Source organism: Henckelia pumila, chromosome 2 (assembly GCF_033568475.1).
Source record: "Henckelia pumila isolate YLH828 chromosome 2, ASM3356847v2, whole genome shotgun sequence".
Lineage (NCBI taxonomy): Eukaryota > Viridiplantae > Streptophyta > Magnoliopsida > Lamiales > Gesneriaceae > Henckelia > Henckelia pumila.
In genome coordinates, this window is record NC_133121.1 from 129,970,678 (window position 1) to 129,991,922 (window position 21,245).

A 21,245-nucleotide genomic window follows, 5' to 3' on the forward strand; every position below is an offset into this window, starting at 1 on the left:
TATTTTTTTCTCTCATTCAATTTAGATTTAGATAGTAAAAATAAAAATATTAATTTATACTTTATCCATCGCTAAGTGATATTATTACGAAAAAAAATTATTTTTGGTTATGTATATTTTTTTGTGATTTGGTTCTATGTTATCAAATTTTACAATTTAGTGATTTAGTCTTTTTTTTTTCATTGGAGCACAAGTCAGTGTTGCATTGGTATCATGTCAAAAAATACTACTAAATTTTATTATAAAATTTTTAAAAATAATTTATTCTTTAATTTTTTTAGGAAATGCATAATTCGCTTGTGCCGAAATCTACTTATCTTTACTATATAATAATAGATAAACCCCATAAAAAAATTGTTTTTGATAATTTTAATGAGTTTTCAAATATATCCTTGATTATTTTTTTATAAAAATAGTCAATCATTTTTTATTTTATAATTTATAATTGATTATCATTAATTAGTTATTACCCTTAACCAAGGCCCATTATCGTTTTTACATTTTTTTTAAAAAAAAATCTACATCAATTAACTATCCTACTAGACACTAACTTCAATCATCATCACAACTTTTCAATTTTCATCATATTTTTTATTAGTTTCAACTTTTTACTTTTTGTATTATTATTTTTTTCCAATAACATGTTGATTAAGAGTAAAAAAAAATTAAAAAGGATAAAAATAAGAAAATGGTTGTAATTGAAAATATTTTATTATACATAACGTGTGTGCCACGTTTGCTAGTATTAATAATCTAGTTATACCATTAATTAAAGATAAACAAACCTCTTATATTTACCAATTTTTGGTATATCTCTTTATATTCACCAATTTTTGATATGCTGTCAAACTTTTTTATAATTTCAAGAATGTTATTAATGATTGAATTTCATATTTTATAAATATATTCTCATCTATATCTCTTGACATTTCATTGTATTCATATTATTTCAATTTTAAAAACGATAAGCTTAATTAAAAAAATTTTGTTAAAAAAAAAATTACGATCGTCAGACGCATCGCCATAAATCCTAAATGCGAGTACATATATTCATTTCTTGCCATGCCCGACATGAACGAACCTCAAGCTGGGACGGGTGGTGTTCGCCACATTTGCGAAGCGTAAAAGTCAATTTCTTGGAAGGTCGTGGGTTGAAATTTCGATCCCGACTCATTTTCTGCCAATTTACGAACAAAAATCTTCCCTGGAATGAGCTATTTGAAAGAAGTAATTGAAAGCATAAGCACGATCTTCTCCAGTTTGGGCAATTCCCAGCTAAACGATAGCAATAGAACCACAGATCGTCCAATGGACGGAGACGGCGGTGTTTCGACTGGGAACGAACGGGCCGCGTACAAGCTGAAGGGGTTTTTCGATTTGGCCAAGGAGGAGATCGCCAAGGCCGTTCGAGCTGAAGAGTGGGGTTTACCAGACGACGCCGTGTTGCATTACCATAACGCTCAGAAAATACTCAGTGAAGCTATTTCAACGCCAGTTCCTTCTTACATATCGTCTAGGTAATAAAGAGATCATTTTTAGTTTTGCCCAATGCCCATACCGGATGAATTTGCGCCATTTTTTGGGTCTCTGTATTTGTTTGGAGTCCATTTGGTTGTCAAATGGATTATCTGGTCTACTGTTAGATGTAATTTGAATTTTTTATTTGTTGATGCGACAATTGATCTATTATAAGTATTTATGTCAAAGTGGTTCGGCATTTTGTGTGGTGGCATTTGATTCCTTTGTAACTTGAGGAGAGTCATGATATATATCAGGTCTGACACCCTTTTTATGTGGAAGTAATCGATGTTCTAAAGTTCATTGGTAATGGAAGTTGCCAATTTGACATGACTTGATAGCATTCTGAGTCAACCTTAGAATGGCATTCTCTGCTTTTGAAGACGATTGTGGATGATGCATATCATAGACACATTATCTGATTATTTGAATAGTTCATTGTTGATTTTTTAACATGTCCGTAGTTTTGGATGTATTATGGATATTGTGGTGCATGTTGGCCTTTTGCTTTCAATTTCTTAAATTTTCAACAGTGAACTGGAGAAGGTTAAATCTTATCGTCAAAAGGTGTCAAAATGGCAGGGCCAAGTAGCAGAGCGATTACAAACTTTATCTCGGAGAACAGGTCTGTCTCCTCTTGCATCTGTTTTTATAAAAGAATTTCTACTCTGGATTTTAAAGAATTGTGATTAAAGAGAACAGAGAGTCTTTTTCTTTGTTAATTCTCCTCATTTTCCTCTCACTTATAGCAGGTGGATCATCAGAAAACAAGGTACGGACTGCTCTATGTAAAGTGTAAGTTTAGTTTTGTCTGGTTATCGTTATGCCCTTCATGCTCTTAAATTTGGTCACATTTGCCGTTCACTTGTTATGGCGTATGGCCATTATATGAACTTTTGTATTTCAATAATCTTCCTAGAGTAGGAAACCGTGAAACTTTGGATCACTAGAGTAAATTCGACCTGCAAATCAGGTTGAGCTGTGAGAAGGTGATATATATAAACCATTTTCTTAAAATGTTAACAAAAATAATAAGCAATCATCCAGTCATGTGACTTTATTTCTTTTTCATTTCTGGCCTATATTTTCTTAGGGTACCTTGCCTAAAGCCCAAGCTGTGGCAGTCACTTCTACTAGTTCACATCTTAGAAAAGGGGAAGTACAAAAATCTTCCGGCAATAGCAGAGGCAGTTCTGCTGTTAGGAGTCAGACTGGTAAGGTAACAACTTCAAAACCTGTCCAGCAATCTGGCAATGGCTATGATGATAAGCTCGTGGAAATGATTAATTCGGTGATTGTTGAGCAAGGCCCATCAGTTAAATGGGAAGATATTGGTTAGCTGGTCATTTCTTCCTTATTGTCTAACTGTTTCTTTGAATGGACAAAATTGTGTTATTTTTATTTATGATACTCTGCTGCAGCTGGGCTTGAAATGGCAAAACAAGCATTATTGGAAATGGTTATTCTACCTACTAAAAGAAGAGACCTATTTACTGGACTTCGTAAACCTGCCAAGGGTAATATATGGGAAATGAACTTCGTTTTCTTTGTACGACTATAGAAGTTTGATGAAGAGGTGAAAGACTCCGTTATTTTGATAGGTTTGCTTCTCTTTGGACCACCTGGAACTGGGAAGACCTTGCTTGCCAAAGCGGTTGCTTCAGAGTCAGAAGCGACATTTTTCAATGTTTCTGCTTCCTCCCTGACATCGAAGTGGGTATGTGTACTGCACCTGCCATTCCTGCCCCACCCTTTATCTTCTTTGCAGACTATCGTAGTGGTGGATGTGTCCTCTTCACTCCTCACAGTTGAAATTATTGCATATTTGCTTGAAATGTGTCAGGTGGGAGAAGGTGAAAAGCTTGTTCGGACACTTTTTTTGGTTGCCATATCCAGACAGCCATCAGTAATTTTTATCGATGAGGTATTGTACCACCATGGAAGAATTATAAAATCTCAGCATATCACTATCGGCTCCAACCTTTGCACTGAATGTATATGTTACTGTTTATTAAAAAAAGAGAGTGAACCCCTGAGAGAAAAGGTAGGAGATGTCGTAGGTAAATTTTAAGTTATATAATAATCTGTAATTGCTAGTAGTATGTCTATTAGTCGAGTTTCACCTTCATTTAAATTTTTATAAAAAAAACTACAAATGAAACAAATTATTGTAATATTAATGCTTCCTAATAGTCTCTTTCTATGTAATACTATTTCATGGTGGTATTCTTCCACCATTTTTGTTTAGCAGCCACTGATATGTTGTTTACACAACACTGGCACACCTTCTGTGATACAGATAGATAGTATCATGTCAACTAGGACCGCTAATGAGAATGAAGCAAGTAGAAGATTGAAGTCAGAGTTTTTAATTCAGTTCGATGGAGTGACATCAAGTTCTGATGATTTAGTTACTGTCATTGGTAAGATTTATTTACAACACAATCACTAGATCTCTCGAAGTGTTCGTGTTCAATTAGTAAAGAAAATTACGTACCAGACTAGCTGCATACCATTTTCTTTTACGGTTTTGGGAAAAGCTCTAGTATAACATTGAAAGTCCGAAATTATCCACAAAATAAATAACTTATACCCACTTTCTTATATTATAGAAATCAACTATTGTAGGAAAAACTAAATACTAAAGTATGCTAGTTAAATCGCCAAATTCTGAAATCCGGACATGGGCTTCTATTTCTCACAAAATTCTAGCTCTGAAGCTATGCAGTTTGTGTTATATAGGCTGAAATTGGTATTCAAATCAGAATGAGTATTTATTGAATTTCCAAATCAATAAAAAACTGATGAATTCACAATCTCTCTGAAACAAGGTAAATTATAAATTAAATTGCATTGCATTTCTTTTTCTAGAAGACATTCTTTGTCACTGCAGGTGCAACCAATAAACCCCAAGAGCTGGATGACGCAGTTCTCAGAAGACTGGTTAGTATCTTGCCACGGGCATAATCCTCATGACATATCTATATATATATATATATATATAATCTTATTAATACCACTTTCCCTATTCCCAGTTAATTAGGCATAGATTCGTGTCAACTCGATATAATAAAAGTTATCTGACTCTGGTTATGTATTCAAGCTGTAATCTGCAGTCTTTTCTTGGGCCAAAATTTTCAGAAATATTATTTTATTAGCTTCCTGTTATTCTGAAAGGAATGAGGAAAGGCCTAATCATGTCGGGTATATACTTGTATTTTGGGCCTTAATCTGAGGGCTATCTTAACTTCCCGGAGGTTCATGAATAAACTTGGATCTCCTGTTGATCTCCTCTCTGAGGTGGACATCAATTGTTTGCTGTTTTATCTTATGTGTTTATTGTTCTAAAAGTTTTTACCTGTTTAAACATTGATATTGGTGTTTTAATGGGGAGATGCATGTTAAAAGCATCTGAGAAAGGTATGAAAATTTATTTTCCAAGATAAATTTATATAGCCAGCAGGACTTTAATAGAACTATTTTTTTTTTAATTGTCATGACCTTGCCACAGGTGAAGCGGATATACATTCCTTTGCCAGACGCAGCTGCTAGAAGAGTTCTTTTGAAACACAAGCTCAAGGGCAATGCATTTTCAATGCCAGGTTAGAATCATGTGCTCAGCTAGTTGGATTTGTTCTACTTTGTTTGTGTACCCTTTGCCTCTACCGCAAGAGAAATTTTTACTGCATTTAACACTGTTACTTGTCGTTTGGCTACAGAAAGAGATCTAGAGAGACTTGTGACAGATACAGATGGTAAGATAATTTTTTCTTGTTGTAACTAGTCTTACATGCATGAATTGTGGATTCGATCCAGAATCCCCGATGTGATCCATTTCCATGTAGTCTGATATAGAACTTATGATTAGCTCATATTTACAGGGTATTCTGGAAGCGACCTTCAAGCATTGTGTGAGGAAGCTGCGATGATGCCAATTAGAGAACTTGGTTCAGACATTCTTACGGTTCAGGCCAATCAGGTAGGCCGTCTGTGTTATGGTCTTCTTTTTATGTTCTGAACCTTCCCACTAGTTTAAATCAACCTAGAATAAGACTAAGAGTTTATATCTTATCCAATAAAAAAAAATGTATTCCATTCATAAAGAAATGACTTATCTTATTTAGCTATTTTGAGAAGATAAATTTTGTATAAAATAATCTTATAGTTGAATAGTTTATTTGAGTATTTGTTTTCTTTCAACATTTCAACTTACATCTGTCATAAACATATGTCAACTATCAAACTAATTCGAGTATTGCGATATTCATACATCAAATATATCATAGTGTAGCAGATGGTACAGCAGCTAGTGTTGAAAATGAGGAACATCGCATACAACGTATTGATTCGAAACCCGTGTGTGTGTCTGAAATGTGCAGGTAAGGCGGCTGAGATATGGAGATTTTCAGAAAGCAATGAGCGTAATTAGACCTAGCTTACAGAAAAAGAAGTGGGAAGAGCTTGAGCAGTGGAATCGAGAGTTTGGCTCCAACTAATTCAAACAACTCAATTTGTATTTTCCATAATTTAAGGTTGTTATACTATTATTATCTTGTGTTGATAAAAGTATATGCATATATATAGTCAGTCCATGTCACACGGCTTTGTGGGATAGGAAGTATTATTGTAATCCAAAGAATGCAAGATTTGTTTGATATTTGTATTCAAACATCATATTTGAATCAATACTGTGTGAATAATCATTAGAAACTAGATATTTTTTAAAGTATTCATTTATGATTCAATAATTTGATTAAGTTCCATAAAATTGGTATAGATATTGGATGTACATAAAGATACGGCATGATGGGCATAAAATATTTAAGTGAAATGAGATTCATTTTGGTACACGATTATTGATAAATTGATACATGAATTGATAAATTGATACATGAATTATTGTAAATAGATTAATTGGTATATGATCAAACTAAAAATTCAAGTTCACAATTAACCTAAAAATTGTTTTAATTTTGAACATTTTTTCAAAATTTCATCATATCAATATCATATTTCAAAAAATTAAAACCGTGATTATATTTGTTTCAACAATCTAAAAACAATATCACAAGTTTTGGAATATATTTATTTCATTATATTTTAATCTATATTTTTTTGTCATAATTTGAGTTGATAATTATTTAAAAAATACAATATTTTTAAAATTAGTTAACAATAATTGATTTTAATAAGAATAATTGGACTTGAAAGCAATTTAGCTTAAGGACGAACTTTTCTTTTTTGTTTGATCACATAATCACATAAAGTCATTTATGTTAATTCATTATAAACCAAAAATGAATTTTACCCTATTATCAATTTTAAAATTTTTGGTTTTTTTTTTTTTTTTTTTTGCTTATTAATAATAATCATCATGTAATTGATTGATTTGTGTTTTCAGTTGTGTATAAATTAATTAAGTTTATTCAAGTAGCCAACCGAGGTGTCCCCTGTGAGCTGAAGCCAAACTGCCAAAGGAATCCCTGAATTCACTCGAACCTGTGTGTCGATTTCGAGTTGTTTTTGGTTTGGTTTTCGAAGAGAGATTTTCAAATGGTACGTGTCGTTCTCCTTTTACCCTTTTAATTTTTGTTATATGAAGATTTTCCAGTGCAGTTTTTTTATCAAACAGTTTCGGTTCCATTTCCGGTTTGCCGTATTTCTGATTTTTGTTTGGAAATTACCTGTTGATTTCTAGTCAGTGACGCTTCACACGAATTTGGGCGACATTAAGTGTGAAATCTTTTGCGACGAGGTCCCAAAAACTTCTGAAGTACGTATTTGATGCTATTTTCGAATTGATGTTTACAGGAGCAAATTTGTGCTTTCACTAACATTTGGACGACTGTTATGCCTCATTGTCGCCATGACCCTTTCAAGTATCATATTACCATGTGTTTTTAAGTTCACTGACCATGCATTTTCGTGTAAATTTTAGACTTTTTTTTGGGTTACAATTCTGTTGCAGAATTTCTTGGCCCTGTGTGCGAGTGGTTATTATGATACAACAACTTTTCATAGAAATATAAAGGGTTTCATGATCCAAGGTGGTGATCCAACAAATACCGGCAAGGGTGGGACAAGTATATGGGGTAAGAAGTTCAATGATGAGATAAGAGAGTCTCTCAAGGTATGAGTTGCTATTTCTTGCTCCGCTAGTTTGTTATATGCTGGTGATTTAGTTTTGTGAATATCTCAATATCCATGCCAATTATGCCATGTCTTATTAGCGGTGCTCCCTTGATTCAGGATATGGACATCAAGTGTTGGGAGATACGTTTAGAACTATTCTTAAATTTCTAATGACCTTCCAAATTCTTTGTATTATATTTATACACTGTCTCAAATATTATAAAATCAAGTAGAAATTTTGCCCTCCTGTATGCTTGTTTTTCCGTGCGTGATATCTTAGCTGAATGAGGAACTGAAACCACCAAAAGTACCAAGAACCTTTGGTTTAGACTATTATTTTCTTTGTTAGAACGTTCAAAATCCTCTCCTCATGACCAACCGTGGAGCTGATCGTGCTCATTTGTGAGTTAATTTACCTTTAAGTAGCCTGAACTCTGAAGCGCACATGACACAACAGAATGAACAGATACCCATCCCATGTATTTGTAGTTTTGCGGTTGGAATTTTAATTTGACTGTAATGTTAACGGTGTTACTTGATCTAGAGAACTTATACTTTCAGACTGTTTGTGTTATGTATATGGACCTCTTTCCTCTTATATATAGTGCTTGTAAACTAATGGGATGAGATGGTGTGCCTTTTACTTCATATGATTTATCACTTCATTTAATTTTGGGAATTTTAATTGGATGTAGAAGATGCAAGGAATAGTTTCTCTGTGTAATTGCTCGTGCATGAGTATTTTGACATAACTAATCTATTAACCTCAATTCATGTATGTTGAACTTCCTTGTCAATTTTTGCCATTCATAAATCATTCTTATGTGCTGATATAATTTATGGCACAAGTAACCTATTAACCTCAATTCCAGTAGGCTGATCTTTCCTAGTCCCTTTTTGCAATTCACAGATCATTCCCGTGTGCTGATATAATATGAAGAGCATAAAGTTAATTTTGTTACAAGCACACTGACCTCGATTTTCTTGTTCTTTTGGTTTTCATCCAGCACAATGCTAGAGGTATCTTAGCCATGGCTAATAGTGGCCCTAATACAAATGGAAGCCAGTTTTTCATTACATACGGCAAGCAACCTCATCTTAATGGACTATACACCATCTTTGGCAAAGTGATTCATGGTTTTGAAGTTCTTGACATAATGGAAAAGGTAACGTCAAAAGGTTTTGACTTTTGACCCCTGTTATGTTGTGTGTTGTCAAGGGACCAATCATAATCAATTATAATTCAAAATGCCACTCTAAATTATCATTTTTCATGGTTGTGTTACTAAGTTAGAATTCTCATTATATTCCAAACAAAATTTTCATAAGCTGTATTTTTAATATAACAAAACGTTGTTCGCGTTTTGCCCAGGCTCCAACGGGACCAGGTGATCGACCTCTTATGGAAATCAGGCTTAATCGTGTGACAATACATGCTAATCCGCTTGCTGGCTAAGTAAACCGTTGAAATACTGTTTGGTTCGGGAGGTTGATGTTTTTGGAAATTCACAGTATTGACATTTATTCTCTAGAGTTTGATGATGTATTGCTGTTATGGGAATGAAGGAAAACTTATATCCTTCAAATATTTTCAAGGTTAAACCTGTGGAACTTGTGTATTTAGTTTGTGACATTATTACCTTAAATTGATGGCATTAGATCTCATGATCTCCGACGAGTAATTTAATTGTGTTCTAATCTCTTAATTTAGGCTTCAGAACATTTGTATCATGTTTGGTCTACTGCTTTTATGGATACAATTATTTTATTTATAAAATTACGAAAATATGTTTTAGATTAGGTTCCTCGATAGCTTTGTATAACGTAATATATTTGCATTCTCGCTTTGTATTTTGAGCCCGTTTGGATTTCATATATATATATTTTTTTTAAAAAGTGTTTTTTTAAGCTCTAATTTTGTGATTTTGAAAAAACTCTAAATTTGACTTTAAAAAGTGTTTTTTTAAGCACTTAAATGACCATCCAAACAATATATATATATATATATATATTTATATATATATATTAAAAAAAAGTCCAATTTCATTTCCGAAAACCTTTGTGCTTGGTACATTCATAAATTATTTTCAGCCTAATATTCTAGAATGTACCAAGCACAAAGGCATAAACTATTTTCAGCCTAATATTCTAGAAGGCTGTTTTGCTAAATAAACTAAAAATCAGAAAATTATTACAAAATCTAAAGTATTTTGTTTCGATTTAAGGAACAACCTTATACATAAATTAAGACTCAAAATTCATTGATTAGAAATTACCCAGGCAATTCACTTTCATAATGAAATTCATAAAATCATATATTTTTTTGGATGTACAAATTCATAAAATCATTTTTTTGGAAAGACAAATAGGTATGGGCCAGGCTTGGTCAACTACAATTCCACCATCCGTTGAAAATAGTCAAATACGGACCCATTTGTATAGGCCCACTCGTGTGCTTTACTTGGGTTGGTGAGGAATATTCTTTATAATTGGATCTCTCGACCTCGACCCAGTATCTGACGTCACTCGTCGCCCCACTCCATTTCTAATAAATAAATTTATTATTATTTTTAATTATTATTAGAAAAAAAGAGCTACAGAGAGCTTACTGGACAAGCTGCGAGTCCCAAAACCAGTTGGAGCTAGGTTTTTGCTGTCACTGAATGGCGGAGGACGAGAGATTATCGACTAGCGAGGCCCCTAAGCCGCCGAATTCCACACCAAATGGTCCCGAAAAAATTTCCAGTAACCCTACAGAGTCGAGAAATCTCAAAACTGCAAAGGAGTTTATATCATCAGTGGCCGCGAGAATCGCCGATCAGCCGCTGCAATGCTTCGCCCCCGAAGTTTGGGGTGTGCTCACGGCCATATCGGAAAAGGCACGCCAGCGCTCCCAGGTTTGCCACTGCGCTGAAAGACTTGATTTTTGTTGGTTGCTGCTTCTTTGGTTTGTTGAAGTTTACTATGTTGTGGACACTTGGGAGTTTTCGTGGGATTTTTGTCTAGGGAATTCTTTTTCGGAATGTGATATGTTGTAGAATTATGCAAAAGGCTGCAACTTTACCTTGCTTTCATGGTTGAAGTTAGTTAATGTGTTCTAGTTTATGGTCTATTATACGGGGAAAAATAAAACCGATTATTGGATTTACGTAATGTCGCTGACTACAGTCTTGAGAAAAATAGCATGTTTTTAGCTAACTATATGTAGAAAAGTCTTGCTTTTCCGCTCTTATTTGACAGATTAATTTAGGAACACGTCATACATGTATATTAGAATAAAGGAGCTTGATGCTGGGTAAATTCTTAGGTTTGGTGAATGTTTCATTCTTTTTACCGTATATTTTGTTATGCTTTTATTTCCATTTGCTAGAACACGGTCTCCATTCGGCTGTTCGCCTCAACTGGATAGGCTGTTTTAAAATTCTATGAAGCTGATATTAGAGGAGCTATGTGCTCCTTTCAGGTTTATGGTTTCTTCAACTTGTTTTTGGGTGAGGCAAACACACTTTTCATACTTATGTGGCTTTGGTTTGTTTTTATGCCTTCTTATATTGATTGCTGCGATATGCTTGCGTTAGCACCACACTTTTCATACTTATGTAGCACTCCTTGGCTTGCCGCATAGTTGCATTTTATGGTATTGGCTGATGCAAGTATTGGGAACAGGGTCTAAATATGCCTCTGACTTGCGATGAACACTGTATCGGTCGGTTAGTGGATGACACGCATTTTCGGATCACTGCACCTTCTGTAAGTGCTAATCATTGCAAGATTTATCGGAAGAAGGTTGCTTCTGCAAATACGAAACTTCCATCGGACAACTGTTGTTCCGTGTTCTTGAAAGATTCTAGGTTATTCTTTCTTTAGCAAAGGCCCATTCGTAGATTTTGGTGTAGCGAGTTTTTGATGTTTAAATTCTTGTACAGCACGAATGGTACATATTTAAATTGGGAGAAATTGAATAAAAGTGAATCTGAAGTGAAGCTGTGCCATGGGGACATCATCTCAATAGCAGTTGCTCCACATCATGGTACGGTTAGTTCATTTATTTAAATTGTATTCTTTTGTTAGATCTTCTCTTTGCCTTTTTTGTTTCACTCCTTAGTCTTTAGCAAGGTGGAGTTAGGTTTTCTTTGGTGATTTTTCTATGTTAATTATCTACAATCTTGAGACCAAACAATTATATTATTTGGGAACTTCCATCAAATTCACTTTACGAACTCTGTTTTCTTGATTTTATGCAGAACTTGCTTTTGCATTTGTGTTCCGGGAAATTCAGAAATCCTCGGTTGTAAATGATAGGCTACTGAAGAGAAAACCTGGTAAATTGCTGAGAATTTCAGTCAATGTCTTTTTGTTTGTTTGTTTTTTTTTTTGTTAAAAAATTCGAGATTATAATTGCAGTCTAAATCAAGTGCACTAATCGGGGTTTGAGTGCAAGAATACTGGATTCTCTTTCTTTAATTTCTAATGTGCATGGGCCTAGTGCCATGAAGTTTCTATCTGTATATTGATAGCTTAGTCATTTCTTGAAGAGGAACTCGGTGCTGAGAACAAAAGACTGAAAGGGATTGGCATAGGAGCTTTAGATGGTCCAATATCGCTTGACGATTTTCGGAGTCTTGAAAAATCAAACAAGGTATTAAGACTCTTAACCTTTGGATTATTATAGTATTACATCAACTCCTGTTTTCATATTTTCTTTCACTTATGGCAGCTTTTTATACTTTTTAAGTGTTGGGTATGCATTGTAGGAACTCAGGAAACTTCTGGAAGATCAAGTTGCTATTACCGAAGCTTTGCGCAGTGAAAACCGTGCATCTACCGAGAAGCATGAATCTGTATGTGTTGCTTTGCTCATTCATTCTATTCTTTTAAAAAAACTGTTTTATGATGATATGCCTTTATGCATTGGTTTATGGGATGCCGCTCTCGTCATCTAGAATTTATCTATTACATATCTTGAAACCTCTTTTTATCAATCATGGTCTCGCAGTTTCAGAATTTATGATTGAAATTCATTGGAATCTTATTATATTAGGACTTGCAATTATAGCAACTGGGCGTGCATTCACTATTGCAATTGTAATGTTCTTTGATGCATATGATCGAAAAGACGAAAACATGTTGCCTTGACGTTAAGTCAGTTTAAGCTTCTTTTTCCTGCTTCGGCACATAAATGTTTGTGGCATATCCTGTTGAGTTAAGGCTAAGCTGCTGCTTTACCTCATTTGTGGAATACTCTGTAATCTGTACCTCATCCAATGTGATGAATTTACGTTATCATTCTCGTTCTCCACACCGCTTAATACAATTTCAAGGACAATTGTTGTGCATGATCTGATTTATTTTGCGTGCTGTGTAACATTTTGATGGTTTTTGCTTGTAATAAAGATCTAACATGCTCTATATTGCAGGAAATGAGAGAGCTGCAAGAATCAATATCAAAATCTTTTCAGTCTGAATTCAACATGCTGAACCAGCATTTAGAGGCTAAAAAGAAGGAATTGGCAGAGTTGAATAGAACATTTACTGAGCAGAGACATGAGATGGAAAACCTTGACAAAAGACTTATTGCATCTAAGCAATCATGTGTTGAAGCCAATGAAATAATTGATAGGTGAGAAATGAAATAAAACAACTTAGGTTCAGTGTAGATGGAAAATACCATTAGAAATGAAGCTTAATTGGAGTCCAATTTCTTGAGATATGGAGGGGAAAAAAATTTATGTGTGTTTGCTTGGTTCAGCCAGAAGGCATCTATGTCAGAACTGAAAACTTTATTGGACAAAGAACGTGATCAGAGAAGAGGAGAGCGGGATAAAGCTGCTGCAGATTTAAAATTGTCAATCCATAGAATTCAAGCTGAGACTGCGGAGGAAATAAGAAGAGTTTCAGATGGTGCTCTAATGCGGGAGAAAGAGCAACAGGAAAGGATAAACAAGCTTCAGGTAGAGAGAGTTATTTTAATTTAGCTTTAGTTTCTTTTTGGCAAGGCAGTTAATCATGATTTTTTTTCAGGATGCAGAGAAGGAAAGGTGTTCGTTGGTAGAAACTTTGAGGTCCAAATTGGTAAGTTACATTTTTCTTCCTGATTCCAGAGCTGTCTTGGCATATAATGTTGCCGTGCTCTGTTAATTGCAGGAAGATACACGGCAAAGGCTGGTAGACTCTGATAATAAAGTTCGCCAGTTGGAGGGTCAAATTCACGAGGAGCTGCTTGCCTCTGCCCGGAGCAAAAAAGTATAGTGGTTTAATTATATCTACCGGGGCATGCTGCTACCATTATTAAATTCCTATATGTTCCGTATTCTTGCTTATGCATTTGGCTTTGAGTTCACAGAGGGTTGAAGAAATTGAGCATGACAGAAAAAGGCTAATCAAAGAACTTGAGCGCGAAAAGGTAGGTTTTGGAGTACATTTTGTTTACTGTTTATTAACATTATAAATATAAAGTAAATGCCTGCAATGAAGTTGAGCCAATCATTAATCGCATATTAGGTCGAACCAAAGTTTTATGTGTCGAACTGAGATCCTTTCGTGCTTATAGCAGGCAGCTCGGGAAGAAGCTTGGGCAAAGGTGTCTGCACTTGAACTTGAGATCGGTGCTGCTTTACGGGATCTTGATTTTGAAAGACGCAGGCTAAAAGGGGCTAGGGAAAGGATTATGCTCCGGTGAGATAGCTACAACATAAGATGTCATAAGGAATGTTTTAATTTTAAAAAAGTTCAGAAAATTTTTGTGTAAATGCTATGAATTTCTTGCATATCTGGATGACAAAATTAATTGTTCTTCTGCAGATTTGGGCAATTGGCTTTTTTTCATTTGCGTAGATAATTATTAAATAAATATGGCATGGTTTTTTTGCTTACTGATATTGACAGTTATTGCCGAGTGATCTGCACATCTTTTTCCATTGAGCACATTGCTGGTTGGTCATATCAGATAACTTTTTGCAGTGAAACTCAGCTTCGCGCTTTCTATTCTACCACAGAGGAGATATCGGTGTTGTTTGTAAAGCAGCAGGAACAACTCAAGTCAATGCAAAGAACACTTGAAGACGAAGAAAATTACGAGACCACATCTGTTGATGCTGACCTCAATCCAGAATATATCCATGCAAATCGATCTTTGGCCCGAAACAAGGAGACCTACGAACATAATATTATAGCTAAGGTAGGATCGGGTGAATGCCATGGCCATGGCAGAGATCAACTTGAGTCATCAAGTGATGAAGCAAGCATGACAGAAAAGCATGACTGCAATGTCAAAAGCCGTGGTGGTGTTCAGGATACAGAGGAGGTGGAAATCACCAGTGATGAACATAACGTTGGGGGTGGTTTTGGTTCTGATATCAATGGCAACTGCAAAACGCCCATATTTGCAGGAGATGCTATTGGAACTGAACAATTCCCTGAAACCGAGGCTGTTGGTACATCACCAACTGTGGAAGGAGATGTTGCTGAAACTGAACATGTTGTGGAAACTGAAAGCCAATCTCTTCGTAGAAGGATGAAATTTGATTTGAATAAATTTAGCACCTCGGATGATGATGGAATGCTGATAGATGATGAAAAAAATACAGAAGCTCTGGATCAGGCCCAAAGCAAAAGTCTTGATGCTTCTCCTCTCTTTCAATCAAATAGTCCTTTGGCTGTTCAGAACCCAATGGAAGACACTGAAGATGGAGGAAGTATCAAAACAGGTGACCTTTTGGCCTCAGAAGTGCTTGGGAGCTGGGCATGCAGCACCGCTCCTTCTGCCCATGGAGAGAATGATTCTCCAAGGAGCAGAAATGATGAAGAAGGTACTCCGTTGCCTGTGCAGGACTCCAACAGTCTTGTAGCTGAGAGTCAACACATACCATCCTCAAAATCTGATGCTAATGCTTCTGACGCTCAAAATTTGATGATGTTGTGCGAGATGATTTCTATTATTTCTCCAGATTCAAAAGAACAGTTTAGCAGCGCTATTATAAGAGATAATCAAGTTGGATGTGATGGAATAGCAAGTTCTTCCGAAACTGAAGATTGTGGTGATAAAGACGAAGATGTGAACGCAGCTGTTGCTGGAGGTGTGTCAGATACTGAGACAGTAGGTAGAAACAGAGCAGTGGCAAATGATGAAATGGAGGAAGACGACGACGATGATACACAAGAAGGTTCTTTTGGATAATGAGCATCTCAAGAAACTAGATTAGTTTATATATATTTAATTATATATATTCTCTTTTTGTGCAAATTAGTGATTTTTATACTTTTAAGTATTTTGTTTTATAACCGAGGCAATGGGTCATTGCCGGAAATGTGCATATGTTGAAGAAGTTATTCTATTCTAAGTTGGCATTTTAGAGCAGTTGGGGGTTTTGAAAGTCTGATTTTGTAGGAGGAAGGTACGACTCTGGAAATGTTGCATTACGGAACTTCTGGCCATCTTGTGATCATGTATTCATGTTCGAGACAAAATGGAAATGCCCTTGTGATATATGTACATTCGTTTTCTCGAAACAACGATGATGATGAAGAATGCTAAGAAGATCGGTAGCAAGTTCTTAATGTTATTGACATTAAAAGTTTTTCTTATGGCTTGAAGGGAAGCAGAGGGCTCTCAGGTGGTGAAAGAATGAAAAATTAGAGACGTTTGATGGAAAATAACTGAATTTTTTTATCAAAAAATTATTTGAACTTACCTTCATACTTGCAGCATCTGTATTTCAAAACCAAGATGGTCGTGTTTCTAATTCTTGGAGAAGAGGAAGAATTTTAGTTTTTATTTTGAAAGCAAATCATATATTTCTCATTCACATCAAAATATCACGATTTACAAAAGTCATATCTTTTAGCTACAAAAAAATTATCACGATTTACAAAAGTCATATTTTTAGCTACAAAAGAATCCATTTTTACGAGACAAAAATCTATAAAATCCATGTAATGCCAATGATGAAGACTTTGTTTTACCAAAAAAATGTGATATCGTGTTAATTTACGTAGACAAAGTTCTGTCGATATTTTCAAAGCAAAATGTAATATTTTATCAATATCGTGAACGACATGACATTAGTTTCTAATATGACGCTGATCATTGAAATCGCATAGCGATTAACATTCCCATCCATGTAAACGACACGTACATTAATGAAATGAGTGATGGATTGTTAAAACCATAAAGAAAAAAATTGTTAATTGTTTGGATTTTGAAATAGCATTTGGAAATTATAAATGACACGTTTCTTAAATCGTGGTAAACATTATAAATTTATTTTAATTATGTATTACTTACTCTCTATGCTGACGTAAATATTGTGTTTAATTTTTCATCCGTACAAACATGTTGTCCAATTTCTATACTCAGTAATATTATTTTCTCTATTCTATTATCAAATCTACCATTATCGTTATATGCATCAACTTCTTTCAATAATATTTTATCTTATTAAAATAATCGCTGAATTAGAGTAAAATTATAAATTTCTTTATGGAATCTACTTTTTTTAATGAATTGTTTAATCTATGTTAAAACACATATAACTATAAGGCTATATTATATGGAACGGAAAAAATTAATATATATGTATATATGTGTGTGGGTGTGAGAGAGAGACATATTATATCTAACACTTTTTTTTATTAGGCTAATAAATAATTTGTATGCAGCACCTAATGCAGGAATCTTGACGAAATTAAGGATTTTAAGCACGATTATATGATCTCTTATATATTAAGCACAATAGGCCTTAATTCTTATAACTTATAAGGTCGTCATCTGATCATTAGAAAAAATTTAAGAAATTTAATCACAATCTTTGCTTCTTATTTTTATTTATTTATTTATAGTAAACCATATTCTTTGCGTTGATATACAGACTACAGTCCTTAAAAATTCACAAAATCTATAATTAATAACCAAACAATCAAAAAAAATTGTATATGTGATATTAATGTACTATTTTTATTCGATTTCTATCCGACAAATAACACGTCTTAAAAACTGAATCCATATATTTACACATATCCCCAAGAACAGAAAACCTGGTGAATGTTGGGCAGGATTGGTTTTGTTATGCATATAGTAGACTCTCGTTGTTGTTACAAATATAAATGTCATATTTAATTTTTCATTCGTCTCAAATATATAGTTCATTTTTCATATTTAGTGCTAATTTTATTTCAATTATATAGTCTTCTTTGTCATTATTTTTTTGTTTTTTTTCATAAATACATAGTTCACTTCGTATATTCAGATATATTTTTCTTCGTTTTACTAATATATCACTGTTAGTTAAATATTGAAAACTGAAATTATTTTTTAATAAATAAATAAGGAAAAAATAGAAATTTTGTATGTAAATTTGTTTATCTTCTCTACTTATTTTTTAAAAAACTCTTATCGACAATGAAATTATTGTGTTCCTACGTACATCACACGTGTATTTTTCTATTTTTATAAAAATCCAAATTCTTATTTTAAAATATTTTCAATCGGACCTAACTCCATCTCGTTCTCTCTTATTTCGATTTCGAAATTAGAAATTATGTAAAGGGAAATTAAAATTAGTACTGCATGAATGACAATCATATTTTTTTAATGATTTTGGTTCTCTTTTCAGTTAAAATTTTGGTTTTGGTCCGCGATGTATTGTTTTTTGTAATTTTGATAATTTACGGATGTAACACTAATGTAACACCATCCACACATCGCTAAAATAAAGTTGATATGACGTTCGCGTGTATAATTATCATATTACACTCCCAATGAAAAGAGAAAAAAAAAAGACTAAAATCGTGAAAAATTGAAAATAGAAGAATAAAACCCAGTTTCAATAACGTATAAGATCAAAATCGTAAAAAAAATAAACAAAGATGAAAGGGGGGCAAAAATCTTAAATCGAAATTATTTGAATGTTATATATATATATATATGACGTGGGTGGGATTGGAAGTAGTAATTACGAAGAAGTGTAGATTGGGTGTTAGTTGCAGGTGGCATGGGTTTGGGATATGGTGGAAGAAAGAGTTAGCTAGGGAGTTAGTTTGCCTCGAAAAAGAGCAGTGCACGTGTAGTTCAGTACTAATACTCAATATTCATGTCTCTGCTGTGCCTCAGTCAACATACAAGAAATCAAGGCATCATGTTAAGCCCACACATCTCTGTCTATTTCACATTATATATATATATATATAATTACTCCATCTTAATTAACCAATTACCAATTAACCTCTCATTTTCATGCTACTCAACATCTTCCCTACTGCCCACCAAATGCATATATACCTTCAAATTTCAGAATTCCCACTTATATATATATCATCTCAAACAAGCAAGTATATATATATATATATATATATATATATGATTTCCAAACACTCACAAAAAACACTAATTTATATTAATTGATGATGTCTATAGAAGGTTAAACATAAACCAATAGTTTATATATAAATATCTTGCTTTTTGCTGGATTGTTTTACGTCACGAGTAGTACTACTGCTGCAAATTTCATTTACATCTATCTATGTCATCTAACAAATTTGGATGTCATAATTACCCGGAAAGGAGAAGACATGTTAAATATTTTATGAGAATATGGTTCAATTCTAGCTGGATATATATAAAAGGAGAAACTTTAAAGAACCAAAAATTTAAAAAAAAAAAGACCTTATTGCTTCGGCAGAAAGTGATGGATGGATATATGAATATGATTGTCAGACAAGTTACCAGAATTAATAATCAGTGGCTACTGCAAACAAAGTAAGCTAGAAATTGTGGACAAAGTAACGAAAACTTCATGTAGATTTCATGTCTTCCAATATTTTCACTCCCAGCTTGTAATTTATGTAAGACTTTGTACATCCCTAGCTAGTTCTTCTCATCAAAAGGCACAATGGCATGATGATAATTAATGGTTTTTTTTATAAATTTAACTGGTGCATGAAACCAAGACTCGAGAAAAAAAAAAAAAAAAAGTACTAATAATTCTTTAACAAGATCATCATGAACACGAAGAGGAAACTAATGCAAATTAGATGATCATGATTTTCAAGAACTAAGAGAAATCAAGTAGTTCATAAAATTTTAGAGAAAAGGTTGTTTGATTAATTTTAAAACGGAGGGCGACCTGCAGTTCCCCAGTAAGCAGCAGCTGCTTGATCAGATGGTAATTGGCATGAATTTAGCATATTCTGAGGCAATATCCCTTGAAACATACTTGTGTTGGGATCGTTCATCATCTGTTGCCCCATAATCCCCGGAGATCCCAGCTGCCCGTTTCCCTGCCCTCCGCCCGCCGCAGACTCTTCTTCTTCCAGAGGCAGCCTCTCGTATGCTGCATTTCCAAATGATGCTGCCATTATCACCACCGGCCCGGAAGCCACAAGTGGCCCGACAACCGTCCCCCCCATCACCTGCCCTTGCCCGCCGGCCAAATATATGGTCAGACTAGAAGCCGCGGGCGGAGCCGGAGGCGGAAGAAACGAACCCGAAAGGGACAGAATCTCGAACCTGCCTTGCAAAGTAACAACCGCGCCCGGCGCAGAAGGCTGCCGGAGCGTGACATTCGTGACGGTGCCGTTGCCGCTCAATATACAAACACCTCTCTGCCGCCTGGTGGCGAAGATGGATACACTTTCCTGGATATCAGATCCGTTGGAGACTTCCATGACATGGGATCTGAGTGCATTGGCACTGTCCCGAGTGACTATGATGGGGGGTTTGGGCTTGTTCTTGGAGCCGGAGGGGCGGCCCCGAGGCCTTCTGGTGGCCTCGCTTTGATCTCCGGCGAGATCTTTCCCTTCAGAATTCGGCGTGGCCGTAGAATGAGTGGTCGGAAGACCATAATTAATCTCTTCACGGTCTCGCTTCAACAAACGGGTCGGGTTGCTGTTTCCGCTTTGTTCGTCTTCCGGGTCATTCTGGTGGTGCTGATATTGGCGGTGGTGGTGGAGCTGAAGATCTCTGGCCAGGAACGGCGGTGGTAAAGGGCGGCCTTGAGCTAGCTGATCCATTAATTAGTAAATTAATCTCACAAACCTCACACTATATATATAGCTAATAATTTCCCTTCTAATTTCTACGAAACGGAGGAAATCGATGAAAGGGTACTTTAGCTTTTTCTTGGGAAATCGAACAAGAACCAAACTCTAGCTACAAGTCATGGTATCGATCGATCGACAGTTTGAGCTAATGATCGATCCAGCATATATAATCATCACAAGATTTGAGCTGTCCCGATGATCTACCCTAGCTCGTTTGTATGTATGTGTGTGGGAAGAGATGAAGAAGATAGAGCATAGTTTGCAAGTGAAAATGGTATTATTTTTTCAGGAGAAGATAAGTGAAAGTTTGGTTTAGGGTTTGGTCCCATAGAGAGAGAGAGATAGAGGGTTAAATCTGGTAAATAGACAGCGTGCGCTACGCCGCATGGGCGGTGGGGAATGCTGCCCTTTTTCTCTATCCTATGTCTCTCCCCTTTATTCCCTCCTCCGTTCAAACGAGTAAGTTTTTTGTGAGATGGTTTGACCTACAATGAAAATAGATAAAACTCTTATGAGACGGTCTCACGGTTATTTTTTTAGAAGAATCTCTTATATGGGTT

At 34.8% G+C, this 21,245-nt stretch overlaps 4 protein-coding genes across 8 annotated transcripts; 3 read left to right on the top strand and 1 right to left on the bottom strand.

Moving 5' to 3' along the window:
* The first annotated feature begins 1,043 nt into the window (after positions 1-1,043).
* On the top strand, positions 1,044-6,222 carry LOC140880001 (uncharacterized). Of its 3 annotated transcripts, none has more exons than XM_073284030.1 (13): positions 1,046-1,517; positions 2,052-2,143; positions 2,268-2,290; positions 2,612-2,852; positions 2,940-3,035; positions 3,120-3,235; positions 3,362-3,442; positions 3,818-3,941; positions 4,412-4,461; positions 5,030-5,120; positions 5,238-5,273; positions 5,400-5,497; positions 5,898-6,222. In XM_073284030.1, the coding sequence occupies exons 1-13, from the start codon at positions 1,210-1,212 to the stop codon at positions 6,012-6,014; spliced, it is 1,473 nt and encodes a 490-aa protein (XP_073140131.1). In that variant the 5' UTR covers positions 1,046-1,209; the 3' UTR covers positions 6,015-6,222. The 3 variants fall into 3 exon arrangements, with proteins under 3 accessions (XP_073140134.1, XP_073140131.1, XP_073140132.1); XM_073284031.1 differs by having other exon boundaries at positions 2,271-2,290; XM_073284033.1 differs by lacking the exon at positions 2,268-2,290 and having other exon boundaries at positions 1,044-1,517; positions 2,052-2,163.
* A 711-nt stretch (positions 6,223-6,933) lies between these two features.
* On the top strand, positions 6,934-9,356 carry LOC140883424 (peptidyl-prolyl cis-trans isomerase CYP18-1). The gene is made up of 5 exons (XM_073289874.1): positions 6,934-7,074; positions 7,217-7,291; positions 7,487-7,648; positions 8,658-8,816; positions 9,023-9,356. Exons 1-5 carry the CDS (start codon positions 7,072-7,074, stop codon positions 9,104-9,106), a joined length of 483 nt encoding a protein of 160 aa, XP_073145975.1. The 5' UTR covers positions 6,934-7,071; the 3' UTR covers positions 9,107-9,356.
* An 897-nt stretch (positions 9,357-10,253) lies between these two features.
* On the top strand, positions 10,254-15,989 carry LOC140881126 (uncharacterized). Of its 3 annotated transcripts, none has more exons than XM_073286181.1 (13): positions 10,254-10,547; positions 11,317-11,501; positions 11,577-11,680; positions 11,895-11,972; positions 12,186-12,289; positions 12,405-12,491; positions 13,068-13,270; positions 13,400-13,601; positions 13,672-13,722; positions 13,795-13,893; positions 13,994-14,053; positions 14,201-14,325; positions 14,611-15,989. In XM_073286181.1, exons 1-13 carry the CDS (start codon positions 10,314-10,316, stop codon positions 15,824-15,826), a joined length of 2,748 nt encoding a protein of 915 aa, XP_073142282.1. In that variant the 5' UTR covers positions 10,254-10,313; the 3' UTR covers positions 15,827-15,989. The 3 variants fall into 3 exon arrangements, with proteins under 3 accessions (XP_073142282.1, XP_073142283.1, XP_073142284.1); XM_073286182.1 differs by having other exon boundaries at positions 14,204-14,325; XM_073286183.1 differs by having other exon boundaries at positions 10,409-10,547; positions 11,317-11,400.
* Positions 15,990-19,478: 3,489 nt separating this feature from the next.
* LOC140881681 (AT-hook motif nuclear-localized protein 22-like) lies at positions 19,479-20,989 on the bottom strand. Its single transcript, XM_073287179.1, has one exon. The coding sequence runs from the start codon at positions 20,653-20,655 to the stop codon at positions 19,753-19,755; it is 903 nt and encodes a 300-aa protein (XP_073143280.1). The 5' UTR covers positions 20,656-20,989; the 3' UTR covers positions 19,479-19,752.
* Positions 20,990-21,245: the final 256 nt, after the last annotated feature.

Excerpts from the sequence above, each read along its gene's own strand:
- LOC140880001 (XM_073284030.1), top strand. The coding sequence starts at position 1,210 with ATGAGCTATTTGAAAGAAGTAATTGAAAGCATAAGCACGATCTTCTCC. Across the intron at positions 2,144-2,267 it reads AACTTTATCTCGGAGAACAG|CAGGTGGATCATCAGAAAAC; the intron begins GTCTGTCTCCTC and ends TCTCACTTATAG. Across the intron at positions 2,853-2,939 it reads AGTTAAATGGGAAGATATTG|CTGGGCTTGAAATGGCAAAA; the intron begins GTTAGCTGGTCA and ends ACTCTGCTGCAG.
- LOC140883424 (XM_073289874.1), top strand. Across the intron at positions 7,292-7,486 it reads AGGTCCCAAAAACTTCTGAA|AATTTCTTGGCCCTGTGTGC; the intron begins GTACGTATTTGA and ends ATTCTGTTGCAG. Across the intron at positions 8,817-9,022 it reads TTCTTGACATAATGGAAAAG|GCTCCAACGGGACCAGGTGA; the intron begins GTAACGTCAAAA and ends CGTTTTGCCCAG.
- LOC140881126 (XM_073286181.1), top strand. The coding sequence starts at position 10,314 with ATGGCGGAGGACGAGAGATTATCGACTAGCGAGGCCCCTAAGCCGCCG. Across the intron at positions 11,502-11,576 it reads GTGTTCTTGAAAGATTCTAG|CACGAATGGTACATATTTAA; the intron begins GTTATTCTTTCT and ends ATTCTTGTACAG. Across the intron at positions 13,894-13,993 it reads CCTCTGCCCGGAGCAAAAAA|AGGGTTGAAGAAATTGAGCA; the intron begins GTATAGTGGTTT and ends TTGAGTTCACAG.
- LOC140881681 (XM_073287179.1), bottom strand. The coding sequence starts at position 20,655 with ATGGATCAGCTAGCTCAAGGCCGCCCTTTACCACCGCCGTTCCTGGCC.